Source organism: Megascapheus bottae, chromosome 15 (assembly GCF_031878675.1).
Source record: "Megascapheus bottae isolate mThoBot1 chromosome 15, mThoBot2.hap1, whole genome shotgun sequence".
In the NCBI taxonomy this organism is placed as follows: Eukaryota; Metazoa; Chordata; class Mammalia; order Rodentia; family Geomyidae; genus Megascapheus; species Megascapheus bottae.
In genome coordinates, this window is record NC_143523.1 from 29,788,943 (window position 1) to 29,810,269 (window position 21,327).

General features: G+C 38.0%; 1 protein-coding gene across 4 annotated transcripts in view; it reads left to right on the forward strand.

The window, feature by feature from the left end:
- Pank1 (pantothenate kinase 1) overlaps positions 1-20,189 on the forward strand; it is an 86,207-nt gene extending 66,018 nt beyond the window's left edge. For all 4 annotated transcript variants that reach the window (XM_090346294.1, XM_090346292.1, XM_090346293.1 and 1 more), the window contains 5 exons: positions 5,742-5,995; positions 10,597-10,773; positions 11,280-11,403; positions 16,506-16,631; positions 18,720-20,189. In XM_090346294.1, the coding sequence (XP_090202420.1) occupies positions 5,742-5,995; positions 10,597-10,773; positions 11,280-11,403; positions 16,506-16,631; positions 18,720-18,779 (741 nt within the window). In that variant the 3' untranslated portion in view covers positions 18,780-20,189. The remainder of the gene's footprint in view (positions 1-5,741; positions 5,996-10,596; positions 10,774-11,279; positions 11,404-16,505; positions 16,632-18,719) is intronic.
- Positions 20,190-21,327: the final 1,138 nt, after the last annotated feature.

Here is a 21,327-nt window from a genome sequence, read left to right on the forward strand (position 1 = left end):
TGCTCTATAATTATGGGGTCAGTGCAATAGATATATAGACCAATATAAGATAGATAGATAGATAGTCAACCAGAAGGCATTCCGTAAATCCTGCTAAGAATAGTGATTACTCTCTACCCATTTGCTTTCATAAGTGCCCTGGGTTTATAAATAGTTTTATCCACCAACAAAACTGAAGCTTTTAGGTGGATGAGGAAGCCAGAGCTTGATTGAGAGGTTCTAATCTAGTAGTACCTGTTAGCTAAGAGCTAGGGCAGCTTGGGTTCTATTCTGGCTCTGATTGAATGCTGACACACACCCAGGTGGCTGTACCGTGAGCTCCTGGTTCCTTCAAGGACATGCTATCTGTCCATCTCTATTAAGGAGGCTCAAGTGAGGCAAGGTTACCAGTGGATTAATGTAACCGCTCACTCATTGCCTTTATCTGTTCTCTTGGGTAAGGTATGTCCTGGAAAAAAAGTTACTCAATCTGTGCTGGCTATGAACAAGTGTGTTTGTCAAGGTTCTGAACTGAAAAAGGGGATATCAACCTTTGCACAGCCTCTTACAACTTCTTGAATAGACTACAACAGGGAACAGATCTGCTAAATAGCTTAACCAAGCTGATTGTCCATCTGTAAGAACCCACGGAAGGCCTTATGTTTCCATGATCAATCTTGGCCAAAATAAAGACAGACTGAAAAAGACAAGTCTCTTCCTGTAGCCTGTTTGACCAAGCACCAACTGATGTGCCAATATCCACACTCTGTGAAGATGACTACTGTAGTAAGCTGGCAGGCTTAGCTGCCAAATTGTTTTCGCTTTTGTAAAAATGCTTAACCTGCTTGACCACCTGTGACCACCTGCCTGTGGTTTCATCCTTGTGGTTATTGACTATGGACATCATAAGGTGATATCATACAGTGATTCCACTTGCATGTGGTGCTGACCTTTAAAAGCTCACCCCCACTGAAGGTCAAGGCTTCTTTCTATCAGCCCAAAGGTAGAGAGTAGCTGCTGTGCTACTATTAAAATGACTCCTAGCTCCATTCACTGAGTGCTGTTGACTTTACTGTTGGGGGTTCATGTCCCCAAAATGGATGGGATATTACAACTAGGGTTTACATACATCTGCTTTCCATAAGCTCTTTGACTTTACTCATGCAGTGAGCAATTTCATTCACTCATTGAATAAATAATTTGCCATGTAGCAGCAAAACAAAGCTCTTACCTCCTTCTCCCCTCCCCCTCCCAGTTCATATTCTGTTAGCAGAAGTCAGTGATCAAATAAACAATAAATGGTGATAAGAACTCTGAAGGAGGAAATAGGGAAGAGTAAGGAAGGCAGAATGTTGAAGGTGTGTGATGTGGTGACATTGGGGAAGACACTTGAAGTATTTGGAGGGACCATTTAGGTATTCAGGCCAGGTGTCGTAGACAGAAGAGTGAGTGCCACGACATACAGATGTGCAAAATCCAAAGCCTTCCTCTTTCTAGAATAGAAAATTGAAGATGCTTACTTACTTAGTTGCAAAGGATCAATATTTGTGTTAAACAATTTGATAAAAAATATAAAGCAGAACATATATGCAAATTCCTATTGTAAAAAATCTTTTTTTTTTTTAAGAAGCAACACAGTTTTGCAGATAGGTATCTTAAAACTACATCTGAGCAATATGCTGATGGCTCATGCAAGTCAGGAGGCTGAGCTCTGAGGATCCTGATCCAAAGCTAGCTGGGACAGAAAAGTCTGTAACTCTTACCTCCAATTAACCAGCAAAAGCTGGAAGTGGAGGTGTGGTGCAGGTGGTAGAGTACCAGCTTTGAGTTAGAAAGCCAAGCAAAAGTGTAAGGCCTGAGTTGTTTGTACCAGTACCCAGTACAATCAAATAAACAAAACCTGTGTAAGTAAAGCTAAGTGACATATCTTCAGAAGACTCTAAATAGCAGTTGTTAGGTATGATAACTCTATTCTTGTTATATATAGTAAGCGTACTTAAATTCTTAGATAATGGTAACTGGTTTTGATCTAATTTAGACTATATAAGAAAAATCTATGAACTATGTGGCAGGAATTAAATTATACCTTCTTCAGTGTTTGAACTAATACTACATTTTAATATTTTTCCTTTTTCTTTTATTTTCTCTGGTCCTCCCTTTCTTCTTTGTTTTATATTTTAATATCACTGTCCAAACTAAATTTTCTCATTAAGAAAATGTTTTGAAATAGGATCTAGCTGGCCTTGAACTCAGTCCTAGCACTCAGCTTCCCTGGCTTTGTTTTCCTCTCATGGCTGATGCTCTACCACTTGAGTCAAAAGTCAACCACACCTTTTAAAATGACTTTTCTGTCCCCATTGGCTTTTAACCTCCATTCTCAAATTTCAGCCTCTTGAACAGATAGAAGAACATGTTTTAGCCCACAAATGCCCAGATTATAATAATCTTTTCTGCCACTACCAAGTTTATTTACTGAATTAGTGGCCATAAATTTACCTTTGGAAATATCATATATCATACTAATTTGTATTTTACAAAGTTGGTTACAGAAATAACCAACTTTGGTACCTCATTTCTCTACTCATGGGTGAGTGATATGACTGGTTTGGAGTAGAACTATAGAATCTTTCTAAGGAGTAGATGTCGACCCTCTTGAAATGGTTTTTATCTTTTGGAGTGATTTTTTTGTTTAGTTAACTATTTTTGACAGACTGAGTTACAGCATAGACGGGCTGACAAAAACAACAACAACAAAAAACACTAGAGGTAAAGCATAGCTACGTGTGTGTGTGTGTGTGTGTGTATTTTAAATAGAGGTGATTCTGATATCTAAAATGTTTAAGAACCCTGCTATGCTCATTCTTGTTTGAGTGACTTTGACCTGCAATGTATAGACCAAAACTATTTAATTAGTTGTCGACATACTAAAAGTTTACATCATATATGAATTTCAGAAAAATAAGACCATTAGGCAACTCCAGGCACTCACGACCACATGATGTTGATGTGCTAGAGGTGAACTGTAATATGTCCCATCTACATAGTTCTTATCATTCTGTTATTTTTACCCAGTTCTGGGCCTCACCCTTTTATGTTTTATTACTGTCATCTCTAGGCATTTTCAACACCAATATTAAAAACAAAAACAAAACCCAAACAAACAAAAAACCCTCAGCTCAAAGAAAATGTTTCTTCTTAGCTGTCATCTTAACCTGTTGCAGACTTTCCACATACTGTAAGCTTTGAGATGTAATTCTGAACTTGTTCTCACTTTCGTGTGGCCTGCTTGAAAATCTAAGTAGCTATTTGGCTGTACCCTCCTTTTTCCCCATGTGCCTGAACAAAAGTGACAAAAAAGATGAATAAAAAGACTAAGATAATAATCTTTGTTTTCTCTCTGGGGCTGGTTGGCCTTGAGGATCCAAAAAAACCCATCCCTTAATAAAATGTGTGGAAGAGATGTTTGTTTGCTCATTGCACTTGAAAATCATTTCAAGGGGAAAGGTGAAATAATAATGTCTCCTTTTAGATCGAAGGTGTACGTGCTTAGTTTATTTATCTTCACAGGCATTTTCTTTTTTCCTCAGTGTAGTTTCAGGGTGTCCATCTGGACAGGCTATGTCTCTGTCTATGTTTATGTTGACTCTAGGCTTAGCTGTCAATATTGTTGGTGAACCTCTAATTAATTTTTAAAGCAAGTTTTACTTAAGACTCCTAAACTAGCTGATGAAATTGACACTTTCCAGCTTCGGGTGGTGTATAACTTTCCACTTTCACTTAATAAGTGTTTACTAAACGTTGAGTAGGAGAAGGTCATTAGCGTGGGCCCAAGGGGCACATGACTAGCCAGAAAATAGCCAGATTGTCATCAGTGCTGTGAGTGTAATGGAAGAGTGTGGACTCTGGGAAGAAAGGAAGATATTTACCTTATGCCCCAGTATAGTCTTTCAAACCTCCAGAGAGCTCTGGACCTATCCTATTTCTATCTTAAAATGTGTAACTGTATGCATTGCATTCAAAAGTTTTCCTTAATAAGAAATGACATTGGTTGGCCTGGCACAGTTGGCTTGTTAGTAATCCTAGCTACTCAGGAGACTGAAATCTTGAAGATACAAGTTCAAAGCCAGCCTATACAGACAAATCCATGAGATTCTTACTGCCAGTTAACCATTAAAAAACAAACAAACAAACAAATAAAAATCTAGAAGTGGAGCTGTGGCTCAAATGATTAATAGAGCACATGGTTCTGAGTTCAAATCCCAGTACTTGGGGAAAAAATCATTAAGAACCATTTTGGGGATGTATTTACTTGTTCACCAAGCCTTAGTTCAAATGCTTATTTTCATGTATCAAGAATATTTCTACCACCAGCCTTATATTATTCTAAGTGATTGTGCTTTTCACATAGAGATTTCAGTCAGCTTTGTTAAGTGGAAAATTCAGATTAGTGATGTGAAGTCAAATCTTTTCTCCTACTGGCTAACTGTTATAATGAAGATTATTTTTTAAAAAATAAAATATCTAGATCTATAAGTTGTTCAGGTTTTTTGCAGTCTCTAGAAACTGTAAGACAATGGAAAGACAGGCTCCAGTGGTTCATGCCTATAATCCTTGCCAGTCAGGAGACTGAGATCTGGGGATCACAGTTCAAAGTAGCCTAAGCAAGAAAGGTTGTGAAACTCTTATTTTGAGTTAGAGCTGTGGCTGAAGTGGTACAGCACCAGCCTTGAGCAAAAAAAAAAACTACAGGATAGCACTGAGGTCCTGAGGTCAGACCCTAGTGCCAATACAGAAACAAAAGTGAGCAAGCAAAACCAAACAAAACAGAGAGTGGCTGACTGGTAGATGCTTGTTGTATCACTCAGGGAACATCTTTACCACAGAAAAATAGTCATGATACCCTCTGATAAGACTTTTTTTTTTTTTGCATTAGTTCTAGGTGTTGTTGTTGTTGTTGTTGAAGTGGCAAAGCAAAGGGCTAAAAATAGAAAGCTAGGAAGACTGTTAAGGGAGCTGGTAGACTCCAGCTAGATGATTCAAGAATTGGGTTAAAGGAGAGAGAGAGAGACAGATAGAGAAAGACACACACGGATGCACACAAAGACAAGACAAACAGATACAGAGAGGAAAAAGAGGGAGAAACACTTTCTTTTTTCTTCCTTTTTTTCTTCTTTCTTTTGTCGGTCATGGGACTTGAACTCAGGGCCTAGGCACCGTCCCTAAGCTGTTTTGCTTAAGGCTAGTACTCCACCACTTTGAACTACAGTGGCATTTCCAAGTTTCCGGCGGTTAATAGAAATAAGAGGCTCGTGGACTTTCCTGCCTGAGTTGGCTTGAGCCAGTGATCCTTAGATCTCAGCCTCCTGAGTAGCTAGGTCGAGAGAAACATTTTCTGTTCTCTATACAAAATCTGGAAACAAAGACTCAAAATGGTGGTTTTGAGTTTGGGTTTAGGGTCTGCCCAGATGATCTAAGATAATTTCGTCAAGATCTTTAACATCTACAAAGACTCTTTCTCTAAGGTTTCAGCCACAAGTTCAGAGCCATCAAAGGTATCCAAAGGTATTTTGCCAATAACCAGGTGAGAGAGTTCCTGTCCTTTGTACATAGCTGTTTTTATTTTTACAGTAGATTGGCTGATTATCAGCGTGATGTCACAACTGGATGTATTTGGGTGCTTCCTTCTTTTAAATTGAATGGCCCAATCTGGGACTTCCTCCAAGGTAGTCCGTGTCATCTCACAAGGTTCTGTTTTCTTTCAGATTGCTGACCTGCAGCTCCATAAACTGGATGAACTGGACTGTCTGATACAGGGTCTGCTTTACGTCGATTCCGTGGGCTTCAATGGCAAGCCAGAATGTTACTACTTTGAAAATCCCACAAATCCTGAATTGTGTCAAAAAAAGCCATACTGCCTTGATAACCCATACCCTATGTTGCTGGTTAACATGGGCTCAGGTGTCAGCATTCTAGCAGTGTACTCCAAGGACAACTATAAAAGAGTTACAGGGACCAGGTAAAACACAGTTTCCACTAGAGGAACCTCTTTGTGCTTAAAACCAGGCTGCTTCCTTGATGACCAATACATAGTAAATCTTTGTGTTGAATGTATTCTTTGTTGTTGTTTTTGTGCCCAGTACTAGGGCTTGAACCCTGGGTCTCAAGCTCATATTTGGCTTTTTCACTCAAAGCTGGCTGGCACTCTACCATGTGAGCCATACCTCCATTTCTAACTTTTTGCTGGTGTTTTGGAGATAAGAGTCTCTTGGACTTTTCTGCCTAGGATGGCTTTCTTAGATCTTCATCTCCTAAGTAGTTAAGACTACAGAAATGAGCCACCAGTGTCCAGACTGTCAGATACATTTGAGAAACTCTAGTGTAAGTAAAATTAAACTGATTTGTTAGGTAGTATTCCTCTACTTTATTGGACCACAGACACTATTTTTAGAGGAACAAGTTAAGTTAGGTTATAGAATGTGCTTTGGGATGTGGTATTGGAAGCCTTGTGGTGTTTATGTGTGTATGTGTGTTTATGTACACTAGCACTGGGGCTTGAACTCAGAGCATTAGGGCATTGCGCTCTTGTTTGACATTTTTACTTGTGGCTGATATGTTGCCACCTGAATCATGCCTCCAGTCCATGTTTTTTCTTGGTCTGTCTTTCAACTGCAGTTCTCAGATCCTAGACTTCTGAGTAGCTAGGATTACAAGTGTGAACCACCAAGTGCCTGGCCAAACCATTGTTCTTGATAGAATGAAGATCTCATGTTACTTTCCTAGGTCTCAGTGTCCCCATTTCTGTCATGCAAGTTATTGGTGCTTAGATTGTTTTTACAGGCTTTCCTGGCACTGATAAATACCACAGTGATAGTGAAGTACAGAAGTACTACTTACCCATTATAAGTAGAACTTCTCTTTCTCAATGTATAGCCATGATTGGTGATGGATCTTCATAAATTTGTGATTGGCAATGGCTAGCAACATTTTTTGATTGTCATCCGTGGAGGTGGGATGCCACTGGCATTGAATGCATTGAAGTTGAGGATAGTGCTGACATCTGACAGTCCCTAGAGCAGTTCCTCCAGCAACAAAGAAATTATTAAGCCCCAAATATCAACAGTGATTTAGAGACCAGGTGTATAGTGACTACAGACATCCTGCCAGGAGGACTTGAACTGGTAAAGCTTGACACAAGGTAACAATAAGCTAAACATTTTCCATATTAGAGATGTTGACAGTACCATTGATAAACACTGCACCATTTCATTAGAGGTATTTTTTAAAGGTGGAAAGTCTAGGGATCAGGGTCATTTTGAATAGCTACCTAGAACTAGTTGTGGCTTTGGCTTACATGTGAAATAATCTCGGTAAAATCTAGTTATTCATAAAAAGCCAGTCAGTGACCAGTGTTCTTCAACACTCAACAAATTCTATCTGGATGTTGTTCAGGTTTCCTTATAGGTTCTCACTTCAGCCAGTGATTTTGGAAATGTGTTCATGGGGAGTCCTTTTGGAGACTGCCAAAGGTACTGAAGGGGCATGAAGTCATCAAGTCCATGGAGCTTTTGATACCTCAACCAGAGTTCTGTCAAATACCTTTTCCTCCCTCCTGCTCCTTCCTTCCTTCCTTCCTTCCTTCCTTCCTTCCTTCCTTCCTTCTTTCCTCCCTCCCTCTCACCCTCCCTCCCTCCCTTCCTCCCTCCTTCCTTCCCTCCTTCCTTTCTTCCTGGAACAAAGCTTCACTAGGTAGTACAAAGAGGCCTTATCCTTGCAATCCTTCTTCCTCAGCCTTCCCTATACAAGGATTCTAGGTTGTGCCACTACACTGGGCTCAAAGGCTACTTTGATCCAAGTTCTAAAACTTCCAACACAAGTTTGCAGTGAACGTTACCAAATGGAACACACTTTGAAAATCACTGATAGGAGCCAGAATAGGCCTTAAGATGTTCTATTCCTTTGTGAATTGATAGCTATCCTGGGCGGGGAGGGGGGGGGGTCTTGTTTTATTACATACTAGTTTTCCATTGAGTGTTTTTTGGAAGCCATTTCACTCTTTCAGTTTTGTTTTAAATGTGGTTTTAAAGGTCCTTTTTGCATGTACGTCTATTACATCCCATGCATTTTTCCAGTAATACTCCAATTCACCTATGGATGTCAGTGGAAAGTATAGTATTTTTACAGCTGACAGTGTCAGAATCTAGTTTGTTCAATTGTAATGATCCTAGAATCTTTGGCAAAAGTAGCAGTACATCTAACCAGTTATATTGAACCTGTTTAAAGATAATGCCCATTTGTGTCCATTAATGACCAATGTTCTGCAGTTGTCAACAACTTAATTACGAAAATGAATATTTGGGAGTGGGGATGTACTTCAGAGGTAGAACTTTTGTCTGGCATGTACATAGCCCTGAGTTTCATCCTCAGCACTGAAAGAAAAATAACTAAAAATAAGTTTACTGAAGGTTTATTTTACTTCTCTTTAAAATCACAATGACAGATGATGATACTCGTCAATGGCAACATAATGTTTGTGTCTGGTGCAGTAAGGGTTTTACTATGTGTCTGCCAAAACAAACATATGTATCTGATGGTGAGCAAGGAAATCATGTGATTATGGAATGGTTAGCAGGTTGAGGATGTTAATAAAGTACTAGGAGACTCTTGGCTCTTCTGTCACCATGCATCCTTCCCTCCTCTCTGTAGTGTGCCAGCTGTGCAAATTCATGCTTGCTTTCCTCATTTGACTCTTTATCTGGAATCACCTGTCATTTTCCAGTTGTACTTGCCCTTTCTCACTTATACCATGTTGATGAATTACCTTCTTTCTAAGTCAGCCAATTTCTTAAGTTGCCTACAATTGGAGTATATTATTGAATGATCCCTAATGTTCAAAGAAAGATTATTAGGAATGAAAGATATTGTGAAGCTAGAAATATAAGCAAAGATTTCTTTTCTAAAGTAGATATGGGCAAGACAAATCAAAGCACTATACAACCCAAAGAAGTATTCCTATTCAAGCACACTCGCAGGAATAGGAACATAACTCAGTGGGCAGAGTACTTGCCTAACATGAGCAAGGTCCTGAGTTCAGTCCCTAGCACCACGAAATACACACACACACACACACACACACACACACACACATACACACACGCACATACACACACGCACGCACGCACAGAAGCTTTGTATGGAAGGCTGAATCCAACAATGGTAGCATGACTTGTTATGTTATACATTTAAGATAAACTTTCTTAGAAGGAATTCAGAATCACAGCGTGGAGCTCTGTTTCTCCATTGCCTGTTACTGTAATTTAGGTAGCTGCTACTGGTGGTACCTAGCTACATAATTTTCCATGAAAGACTCCCATAATTTCCATCAAGACTGTATTTCTGTACAAATCACAGTTTAAGAACCTTACACAAAGTTTTGCTATAGATGCAATTAACAGAACTATGTTCCTGTCTGTAATTTGGAACCTTCTTATTACTAGTCATTGACAGTAATATACAACACCCATTCTTGTATCAAGCTATTATGTCCAAAATCCTTATGTCAAAATAACCTTATCTCGGGCACCTTGGTAGTATAGTGGTGAGGACAGCTGCCTTCCAAAATAACCTATGTCAACCTGATTTTCTTAAGTTTAGAATTAAAAGCCAGAGCCAAACACAGATTGAGTTCTCAGAGCTAGTGGCCTATTAAGGCCTCAGAATCAATTGACATGAGCTCTCATACATTTTGTTCTAAAGGAAAACAAAGAATGAAGCATAGCACAACAATTTAGGGATTGGAGCTCCATTTTCTGATATTATTTCCCCGATGGGAGCTTCTGCTTTTCTTTTTACTAGGCAACTTTTATGTGAATACACATTGTGGTTATTCTCAGGTGCTATAATTAGTTTTGAATCAGGGCCCCAAAACCTAGCTTAAAAGATATTTCTCCCCAACACAATGGAAAGCTTCTAAAACATAGTTGAAGCATTTGAACCATTTTGTGACTTTTGGCTCTCTTTTCCTATTGGGTAGTAAGTAAAATGTCAATAATATTTTTTCAACGACTGCTAGAAAAAAAGTCATATCAGCCCCTCCCCCCCAAAAAATTTAAGATTTGCTGTGCTGTGCTAGAGAAGAAATGTTAGTGAAAAGGAAGAGAGTTGATTTTGTCATTGGATGGTTTGGCTCCATACTTGTGAACTAGGTACAATTTCTTTTACTTAATATTTTCCTTCAGCTGCCTATGGTGTTGTAATGGTAATTTGTTGCTTTAGACCACCGAAAGGAAAAAAAGGTCATGATTTAGCCCCTTGTCTTAGATAGGAAGACTTAGGTTAGTGGCTAGCTGAAGGTCTCACAACGGAAATCAGTGAGAGTGTTTCTTGTTTTGTTCTCAAATACAGGGGCAAGTTTCCCTTCAGGATCAGTTTTGATCCCTGCCCTCTTTCCTTATGCAATCTAACTCTAAAGTTCTTTTGCACTCTAGCACTTCAGTGTAAGTGCCCCTTTGCTTTACGTTTGTTTCTCTTTACTCATATCAATGATCTTAATGTAGTTGGGGATTAGGATGGGAATATCTTACAGTAAAATTTAAAAAATGAACCTTATTGTTCCTTTAGTCTTGGAGGTGGAACATTCCTAGGCCTATGTTGCTTGCTGACTGGTTGTGAGACCTTTGAAGAAGCTCTGGAAATGGCAGCTAAAGGCGACAGCACCAATGTTGATAAGCTGGTGAAGGACATTTACGGAGGAGACTATGAACGATTTGGCCTTCAAGGATCTGCTGTAGCATCCAGGTAGAGACAAAGTAGCAAGGAGCTGTAGTGATTGAACATGAGGCAGGCTCTCCATCCTGGATTTCATTTCATGGTTGTTATCATTAATTTTTAAAAAATAGCACCAGCCTGCAGCTTGGTGCAAATATCTGTCTTTTTAGATCTCACATTTAATCTCCTGTCCTTAATTGAAGCACTGAGAAGTTTGGCTCTTCATGCTTGTGCTTAAAATAAGGCAACTTTGAAAGAAGGTTCTAGAAAACTACAACGGTTTCCCTTGTTCCATTCTTATCCAGATCTAGAGACACTGAAATATTTTCCCCATGAATAATCATATTACTTTGTCCCTGTTAAGAAAGGGGCAGCTAGCTATCCATACAGTAATTCTATCTGCTTACAAACCATGGTAGCAAAATCAGGCCATTTGAGTTTGAACAGTTTATTTGTAGAGCGTTCCACAATACCTCTGTGGAAGCATGGATCCTGCTGAGGATGCTTCTGAACTCTCTCACTAATATTTCCAATAGTTTTGGCAACATGATGAGTAAAGAAAAGCGAGATTCTATCAGCAAGGAAGACCTGGCCCGGGCCACACTGGTCACCATCACCAACAACATTGGCTCCATTGCTCGGATGTGCGCCCTGAACGAGGTAAGGCCTTAACCCAGGAGAGCTGGGTGCTGTTCATGAATCATCCTCAGTACTGTGGAACCCAGGCCTCTTTCAAAAGTACACAGCCTTATTACATAGTCACATTTCATAGTATTAGAGGGGTATGTGGGGAGGGAGGGAAGTATGTATTTTATTTTTTAAGGACACACCGGATAAAAACAAATGTCAACAAAATTCCCATAGCCTCTTTAACAATCAGTTCTGCATGTGCCCACCAAAATGTGAGAAGTTCTGCTCATCTTTGCAAATCGCCGCCCATAAAATGCTTCCACTTTCAATATTCAATCTTCTCTCTGCTTTGAGCTTCTTTACAGTGTTGCCTTGTGGCATGGAGTTCAAGCAGCATTGTACAGGGCTATCAAAGCACAGAGAGCTCGCTACAGCCAAGGCCAGCCAGTGCTCCAGGCATAAGAAGGGGTGGAGCTGGCAACAAAGCTTTATTAAGAAGTTTTGAAACATTGCAAGATGGGGGGAAAAAGACAGCTCTTTTCTGAAATATATGACTTAAAAAGTAAAACTCTCTCACTGAGGTTTATAAGGAAGACAAGAAAGAGAAGTCAGAACATAGGATAAGTAATAGGAAAAGCATTAAAGAACCATCATAGATCAGTTAATGGAGTTTTGAATTGTATATCTTTAATAGAATTGTATATCTTTAATAGAAATATGGCATCACTATAAAAGAGCTGAAGTATTAGTGTACCAGTGCACTTTCATACAGAAACTCAGCTATATCATCACAATTCAGATCAAGAAATAGAACATTAGCATAATTAAAACCTCTTTGAGACCCCTCTAAGCTAAATAGTGAAATATTGAGGTATGTCATTATAGTCATATATGTATGTGTATATATTACATGTATATGTATGTATACACACACACACACACACATATATAGTTTGATAACTGGCTCTGCCTTTGAGCTTTGGCATTATAAAAGAGACACCATCTTTTAGGATTTGGGATGTAGTGTATTATTTGATATGTAACTTTTTTGGAAGTTTCCGGTCCAGATGTAGTTTAAATGGGAGTCTGACATTCAGATAGAAGTGTATTCTAGAGAGGTGCCGTTCAAAGTTCACGTTGTTCAGAAGATTCATTTTCACCAGGGGTTTATTTATTTATTTATTTGTTGCCACTAACCTTTAAAGAGTGCTTTTTTCCCCCAAGTAGCCAAACAAGCCCCAGGACTAATATGTGTATAGTTAGCTGTACTCACAAGCTCTCAAAGGTCAGTTACGTGGCAATACCTTGTGTCCCACAGAGCAATAGATGCCCTTTCCCCTGCTTTCCTCAGAACTGCCTTCTGCCTTGCACTCTGCTCTAATGAGCCAGCAAGTCCTTTTACAGGTATCATAATCCCTTTAGGAGAGGATTAATTAACAATTTTTCAAGATTTCAAAATGTAGCTATGTTATCTGCTGGGTTGAGCAACTGCTTTAGATGTTCCTATGGAGTGTATGAATGAAAGGACTCATTACCTCAGGGTCAGGGGTGAGGAGTCTGTGCAAGCTCCCAGGAGCATGCCAGCAACTGGCGGCCTCATATTTCCCTGAGAGAGCAGTAACCAAGGCCTTCACCTTTTCTCTCGTTGACATCTTAGATTTTAGCCATTTCATACTCCGGGGCATCACATACTGATTCTAAAACATTTTGTTAGCACAGCCAGAAAACTGGGAAATGCTTCCTCATAAATCATTCTATCTGTGGTTTTGAATAGATAAAATTCTAAATTTAGTTGAAAAGACACACAGGGAAATGAGTTTTTCTCTGTCCTTCATGAACCTTCCTATACAGGACTACCCTTGGTTTTTTGTCGATTTTTTTTAATAAAAACTTTTTTTATTAAAGAATTTATTAACATTGATTTTTACATCATATTTCAAATGACAAGTTTAACAAACAAGTGTTCAAGAAGGGAATCTCTATATAATCACTGGCACTTAGTTTTTAGAACTTAATCAAAATTAGGCTAAGGGTTTGTATGTCATAGATACATATTAGTTTATGAAATAAAACATTATGTCTATAGAGTCCTAGGTTTTTATGTCTATATAGTTAAGTTTATATTTCCATTACCATGTCCATAGCATTGGGTATGCAAATATTGAGTCCTCGCCCTTGTACTCTTTGAAGCTAATTTTTGTTGATTTTTTTAAAATTTATTAATTATTGTTATTGTTATCCTATGCTGTATGCAATGTAGAATAAATATATCCTCCCAAAGGCAGCAAACTCTTCTTTGTTAAAATGTAATCAGGAGCCAGGAGCATGGCCTAGTGGTGGAGTGCTTGCCTAGCATGCATGAAGCCCTAGATTCCATTCTTCATTGCCACATACACAGAAAAAGCCAGAGTGGTGCTCACATGGCCTAGTGCTAGCCTTGAGAAAACTCAAGGACAGTGCTCATGCCCTGAGTTCAAGCCTAGGACTGGCAAAAAATAAAAATAATAATAATTACAAGCCATACAAATTGCTTTCTGCATACTGCTCTATATCGTACTTTGTTTATTAGGCTTTTATTATGAAAATCAGTAAGAATGCATAAAGGAAGTAGCATAGTGTTCAGAGAACCTTCATATAACTATCATCTCAGTCTGAATAGTTACCAAGACTTGGTCTCACACATGTGCATGCTTTATCTGTCTTCTTCCTCTTTTTCCTCTTCCTTCTCTTTATGCTAAAAATTCAGAACAAATCTCAGCCATTGGATCAGTCTACATGTGTTTCAACATGTACCACTGAATATATTGCCTGTCGCCATTTTACATAATGTATCCAGAGCACTCTAGTCCTCAAGCTTGAACTATGGGCCTGGGTATAGTCTGAGTTTTTTGCTCACGTCTATCATTCTGTCACTTGAGCCACAGTGTGTGTGTGTGTGTGTGTGTGTGTGTGTGTGTGTGTGTGTGTGTGTGTTTAATTGAAGAAAAGAGTCTCACAGACTTTCCTGCCTGGCTTGCTTCGAACCACAATCCTCAGATCTCAGCATCCTGAGTAGCTTAGGCTTGCAGGGATGAGCTACTGGCACCTGACTGAATCACATCCTTTTTAATAGTCCTCTAGCATCCCAACATAAGCATGCTGCTTTTGATTTAATTGCTTTTCTAATGGTATTTCCTTTCTTCAAGTGTTTACTCTATCTAAAGGCTGCAATATATTTATATAAAGTAGATACATATCTGCACATGTATTTATATGCAAACACTAGTATGGTAGGATAAATTCCAAGAAGGGAAATTGCTGAGTCAAAGGATACTTTGGTTGTAATTTTTACTGATATTATAAAGTTTCTTGCATAAAGGTGGTTCTAATTTATTTTCCCAAGCAAAGTATAAAATTAAAAGTTTTTCCTAGGAGGTTTGTCAAGTTTTTTTATCTTTTCCAGTCTAATAGGTAAGAATTGTATCTTAATATAAGAGAGGTTAGGCATTTTCTTAGACTTAATAACACTTTTATGGCCCAGGTGAACAACTGTTTATTTGTTTATCCATCCTCTATTGGATTATTGATCTTTTTCTTTTTTGACATAAAACAATTCTTTATTAATTAGCTAACAAATTCATTTTATTTACTATGTACTTATATTGTTATTGATTCCCAGTTGGATTTTTTTTTGTGGTGATGTTTCTCCTTGAATAAGTGTTTGACTTTTGAATAAATCAATTTTAATAGACTCAGAGTGCTATATTTTTTGACTCAGCATTTTTTTAAATTTGATATTTTTCTCTAGTCTCGTTTTCTTTTGAGAAGAGGTTGGATACATGCCTTTTTACCTACCTGAAGTTTACTTGAAACATGAATGCTCATCAGCTTTGGATATTACTTTTCTGGCTTTCTACCAGGGCAATTCAAAGCTAGGCTCTTAGCAGGTTCTACTTTAGAGACTGTAAGTTGAATGAATTTTTTTTAAAATGGTTAAATAAAATTGTATTTTCTCTCCTCAAAAATATAGGGGCCTCCACCACAGATTTGGAAGAACTTCCTAAATGATAAAGTCCATGAAATTTATTTTTAATCTAAGTTTTTACCTGCATATTCTTTGAGTCTCTTGCTTGGGGTAGGTCTTGGCTACAGCTCTTTTTTGTTTAATGGAAATTTATCATAACTAGTCCCCAATTCCTTCATCTATGGAAAATTTTCTGTGGCTAATGGCTTCATGAACCGTGCATTGTTAAAACTTGAGACAGTTAAAAGGTCATATTCCCAGACCTTGATGATTCCTGATAGGCTAAGCAGAAAATAATTCAACCTTCAAAGACTTTCTTGCCTTGAAATGTGACCATGGCAACTAGATCTGTGCTCTGTGATAAGCCCATGCATGGTATGGTAGACAGGCCAAGCTCCATCTTAAGCTAAGAAATACCTTGGGGAATTGGAAGTGCTTTTAGGGCACTGGAGCTGGAAACTATGAGACTTGAAGCTGGTTGGCTACATGGATAGGATAGGAGCAGAATGTTTGTAAGTATGTGTCCAGAATGCAAATCTGTGTTCATGGTGACAAATATGTTTTTGTTACCATAGTTTAACCCATATGGTAATCAAGCAGGTTATTCTACCATATGTTCTGAGGGCAGAGATGGAGTATTATTTCTTTTTTATATCTCAAACTCATTCAATGAACAAACCCATGCAATAGCTGTTTCATTAATAGGTTGATAGAACAATATTTCATATTTCAAATGGGGGTGTGTGTCTGTTGAAGGAATGGGCAAAAAAAAAAAATCAGTCAAACTTGAACTCCAGTCACTGTGTGTGTGTGTGTGTGTGTGTGTGTGTGTGTGTGTGTGTGTGTGTGTGTGTTTGTGTGGCTGAATTTCATACCAGAGCCAAATGCAATATTATATAGGATCATAAACCCAGTGTCAATTTTGGCTTTGTCCAATCAAAATCTCACCCTTCTATTCCTGTGAAATGCACTGTCAGGTTTGCTCATGTTCATTTAGCATGTACTGTAATGATTCTACTTATAATCTCCTTAAGGGCTCTGCATGGTGACATATAGAACACTGAGTCTTTGCTAGCTGCTAATTTTATCCTTGATTGAATTGTTCTTCTTTACCTTTGTTTTCTCCCAGAATATTGACAGAGTTGTGTTTGTTGGAAACTTTCTAAGAATCAATATGGTCTCCATGAAGCTGCTAGCATATGCCATGGATTTTTGGTCCAAAGGACAGCTGAAAGCTTTATTTTTGGAACATGAGGTAAGCTGAGCTTGCACAAACTTAATTATCCTATGTGGAGTCTATCTTAGTGTGTCTTTGAACAGGTCTCCTAATTTTAAAGTTAAACAATGAGTAAAGATGTCATTTCACCTTTGCATTCATTCAAAAAGAAAAACTGTGGAAGTTTTCTCATTCAATAATTAATACTGGCAGTTGGGTAGTCAAAAAGGAAGGGAGAGAGGGAGGGAGGGAGAAAGGAAGGCAGGAAGGAAGGAAGGCAGGCAGGCAGGCAGGCAGGTAAGCAAGTATAATACTGTGAATAAAAGTATAGGATTTCCTCTAAGAATGAAAGACAGATGTTGGACACCAATGGGTAACGAGCTAGTCAGGAAGCTGAGACCTAGAAGATCAGTTCAACACCCAGCCCAGATATGAAAGTCTACAAGACTTCATCTCTAATTAACTAGCAAAAAGCTGGACTACAGGTGTAGTTCAAATAGTAGAGCACAAACTGTGTGCAGGAAAGTTGAGCAAGGGCATGAGCATGAAGTCCCTTGAGATCAAACCTACTACTAGCAAAAAAGAACTTAAGTGGAAATAGCTAAGGCCCGGGACAGAAATTAATACTGAAAGTCCTTCCCTTCTTCTTCTTCTTTTTTTTTTAAGCAGCCATAATGCATGGAGTGCCACAACTTTTAGGAGGTGGAGGAGAATAAATTCCCACAACCTTCACTTTTTTCCCTCCAACCAGACTAGCCCATCCCCACCCTACCTGCCCCTGCTTTCACTTATTTATGACATCTCTATGTAAAGGTTTGAAAACAAAGAAAGCCTCAGAGCTTTGAAATTAACACTTAAGAAAAATAAAAAAGAAAGCATCTGTTCTAATCCAATGTACTTGCCAAATTCAGCAATTTAAAATATTCAGATTTTCAAGTTAATTTATCTGGCATCTTGTCCAGATTTTTTTGCCTTATGTAAATAATACAGCCTAGAATCTGTCAGCAGTGAAAAGTCATTTCCAAAGTCATAAAGGTAGCCAGGGAACTTTTCAAAGGTGTCACTTAAAATGCTCTTTAATATTCTTAAATTCACTTCAGTTCAAGAAGCCCTAACTATAATACTGTGTAGAGATAGCTTTGGGGAGGTACAGGTTTGATGGCTTTCTGACTCCTTTGGCCTTGGGACCTTGAGAGTCCTCACTGCTCATTTTTCCTTTCTCTTATTTTTCCCTCTCTCCTTCCATCCTATTGTAGCAGTAACAACCAAGGTCTTGAAGTGTTGTTACATCCACATCACCCTCTATAGTCAGTCACTCTTTTGAATCAACCCAATGTCAGAGGGTGGAATCTCCAGTCTTTTGGAACCAGTGGTTAAATATTTCTGTGTTGCCCTTTCCCACCCTAATTTGTATGTTGAAATCTTAATCCTCCAAAATTGTGGTATTAGGAAGTGGGGCCTAGGGAGGTGATTGCATCATGAAGACTGGCTCTCATAATGGGATTCTAAAAGAGACCCACAGAGCTGTCTGTCCCTCCTGCCACAGGAGTTTACAGCCAGGACATCCATCTGTGAGGAATCGGCCTTGATCAGACATCTTGATCTTGGTTACCTAACAAATAAAGTTCTGTTGTTTATAAGCTATCTACTCTGTGCTACTTTGAGACAGATAGCAATACAACATACTAAGACACAAATTCCTAAATTTTCCTTGCATTTTCTCAGAAGCTTGTGATTTTATTTTATTTCATTTCATTTCATTTTATCTTACTCTATGTCCATACAGTGCTTGATGAACTTAGAACCTGGGTGCTGTTCTTTAGGTTTGATGCTCAAAGATGGTGTTCTAACACTTAAGCCACAGCTCTCCTTCTGGCTTTTTGGTGATTAATTGGAGATGAGGCCCCGAATAGCTTTGAACAGCCATCCTCAGATCTCAACCTCCCAAATAGCTGGTATGAAAAATGTGAACTACCACCAATACCTCCCCCAAGGAAGAAGCAGTTTCTAGGTTTTTCTTTAATTGATAGAATTCAGAGGCAGCATTATTAGAAGTAACAGATCTTTAGCTAAGATTCAGAGACAATCCTACAGAAGCTTTTTTGTGTTTGTTTAATTGTCTTCTAGGGTTATTTTGGAGCAGTTGGGGCCCTGTTGGAACTGTTCAAAATGACTGATGAGCAGTAGAGGTAGCAAACAGCCACCTGTGAGGATGGAGAACTGACCCAGAAAAGGGTGATATTGCCTTGGGATGGAAGCCAAGCCATCATGGCAGATGAACCTGCTGGATTTGTAAATAATTTAAAATTCTTCTAGCTAATCTTTTACTCTTAGTTTTTTAACTTTATGATTCAAAATGGGGAAAATATAAGAGTTTTTTCTGTATAATGTATTTTAAAAATGTGCAGCGTGGCCAAACTTACCAATTTTATGCATTAAGTTTGAAAATTATGTATGATGTCTAAAAAGGACCTCAATTTAAGTGCTGTTTATTATTCTTCTGGGGTTTACTGATCAGTGTGGTAAATTCTAACTTTGTTTAGTAATTACTCTAGGAGATTTTATCTTTACTTATATTTTTTCATGACGTTTCATGATTTGCTATTGGTTTCAAATGAAACTACAAATCTGGTGTGTTTTACTGTGAATATTTGTTTTCCTCTCCCCCCACCTCTCTCTCTCTCTCTCTCTCTCTTGTCCTTTCTGTTTAAATGTCTGATGAAAAATAGTTCATCCTTGTTTTTGTTCTCCAATAATCGCCTTCTGTCCTAACCACAATCTTCCTTTAATGCATTGCTTATATCAATCAAGGTGCTCGCCAACCCAAAACAAAATTCAGCACATATGGAAAGCTCTCAAAAGAACCCAGGAAGAGAAAACTCTGAAAAGGGTTATGGATTTGATGAGTTGAAATTTATATGTAATGTTATCTTTCCTTTATAAGTGTTTCATTTAAATATATAAGCTATGTAATGTTAAATTGAAATATTCTCATGATGAAATGTGCTCATTCATGTACACACAGGAAATTCTTATGCTAGAAATTTGGAACTTATATCTCCCAGTAGGTGATCTGTTTCCTATCAGATTTACAGGCTATCATGAATTGAGGTACCAGGTTGTAATAATTGTTTTGTACATATATGTGCCTCGGGAGCTCTGTAACAAGGCATCTTAAACAATAACATTACAGATTTTTTGTTGTTTTATATTTTAAACTAAAAATTGTACTTTAATCCCAGTCTTAAAATTCAAAAACTAATTTTTGATCTATGTATCTATCCATCCATCCATCTAGCTATTGTTCTATTTTTTTTTCCTCTTTAAAGATTCCATTAAGACTGGTGGATAACTTTCACATGAGAGTCTTGTGCAAATATGGGACACATGAGATCTAATGATCTTTTGGGTTGAGCATACCCTTAAAAGGGTTTTGTCTTGTTTTTTTAAGAGCAATATAATTGCTCCATAGAAAAATCTTCCCTTCTCTGCCTTCTAAGCACCATTTAATTTCCATATTTTTAATGGTCTTGAAGAAGTTGATGATAACTGAAGAATTCACTTGTCTGGTTGTAATAAAGTCTGTTTTTGTTGCGATGTTTTTAGTGTAGATGTTATTTTTGTTTCTGGATTCTCATTTTCATATTATCTGCTGTGTGCTGTAAAATGACTCTGTTTTATGTTTTAGCTGCTGTACAGATCATAATGTGACCCTGTAAGTGTGGTAAGATCCAAAACTCTATTTTCACTTGATGCTGTAGCCCTATGTGGGAATTTTTTTTAAAAAATTAGGTTTATTGCTCGTCAATAACTCCTTAATGCCAAAGTATCACTGCTATATTTGGTAAGTCTGAAGGAGTTTCAAAATTTGCTCATCAGAAGTATATACTAGCAACTTCTGCCTCACTTTAAAAAAAATTAAAGCAACAAGGTGTTCTTTAAAAATACATTATGCATTATGTATAATTAGTGCCTTTTGGTAGTCTCTTCTCTCATTTTTCTATCAGAGAAGAGCAGACTTTGAACCTGCAAGCATGATTCTGCAAAGGAAATCAGGGCAAGTTAGTGTGACTGTGTTATTTCATTATCTGGAATCACTTGATTTCTCATTACATACTGGAAAAACACCAGCTCAGCTGAGGAAATATATTATTCCATTGTAAAAGTATCAGTCAAATGTTTTCTTCTTATAGCTAGCCTGTAGCTAGGACTGAGTAACCAAAGGATTTTCACCTTTGTCTGAGTTACAAAAGCTTTCCTTTAGATTCTACATCACAAAGAAATGTGACAAGACTGAAACATTTGTGTACGGTGCTATGTGTACAGTGCTAACATCATATGATGTTAGGACATTTGGATGGCCCAGACCATGGCTTTTTACTGTGACATAGCTTCAGTTTGGGTCTAGCTATGCAGGGAGATGGTTAAACTTTTCTGTAGACTTCACTTTCTTCATCTGTAAAATAATAGGGCTAATCATAATTTTATAAATTTATGATTATAATAATAGGGCTAAATAGTTATATTCATATGGAAAGAGTTTTATACAAGAGTTGACACATAGCAAATACTCTATTCATATTTTCTGTAATTAAAAATATAAATGTATAGACACAGATGATGTAAACTACTTGATGATTTTGGGGGGGAATCTGAGTTTGTCATGGAGACCACAGATTGCCACATGCTAACTAACTCACATCCACAGCTCTATACTCACCATTTAAAAAATCTC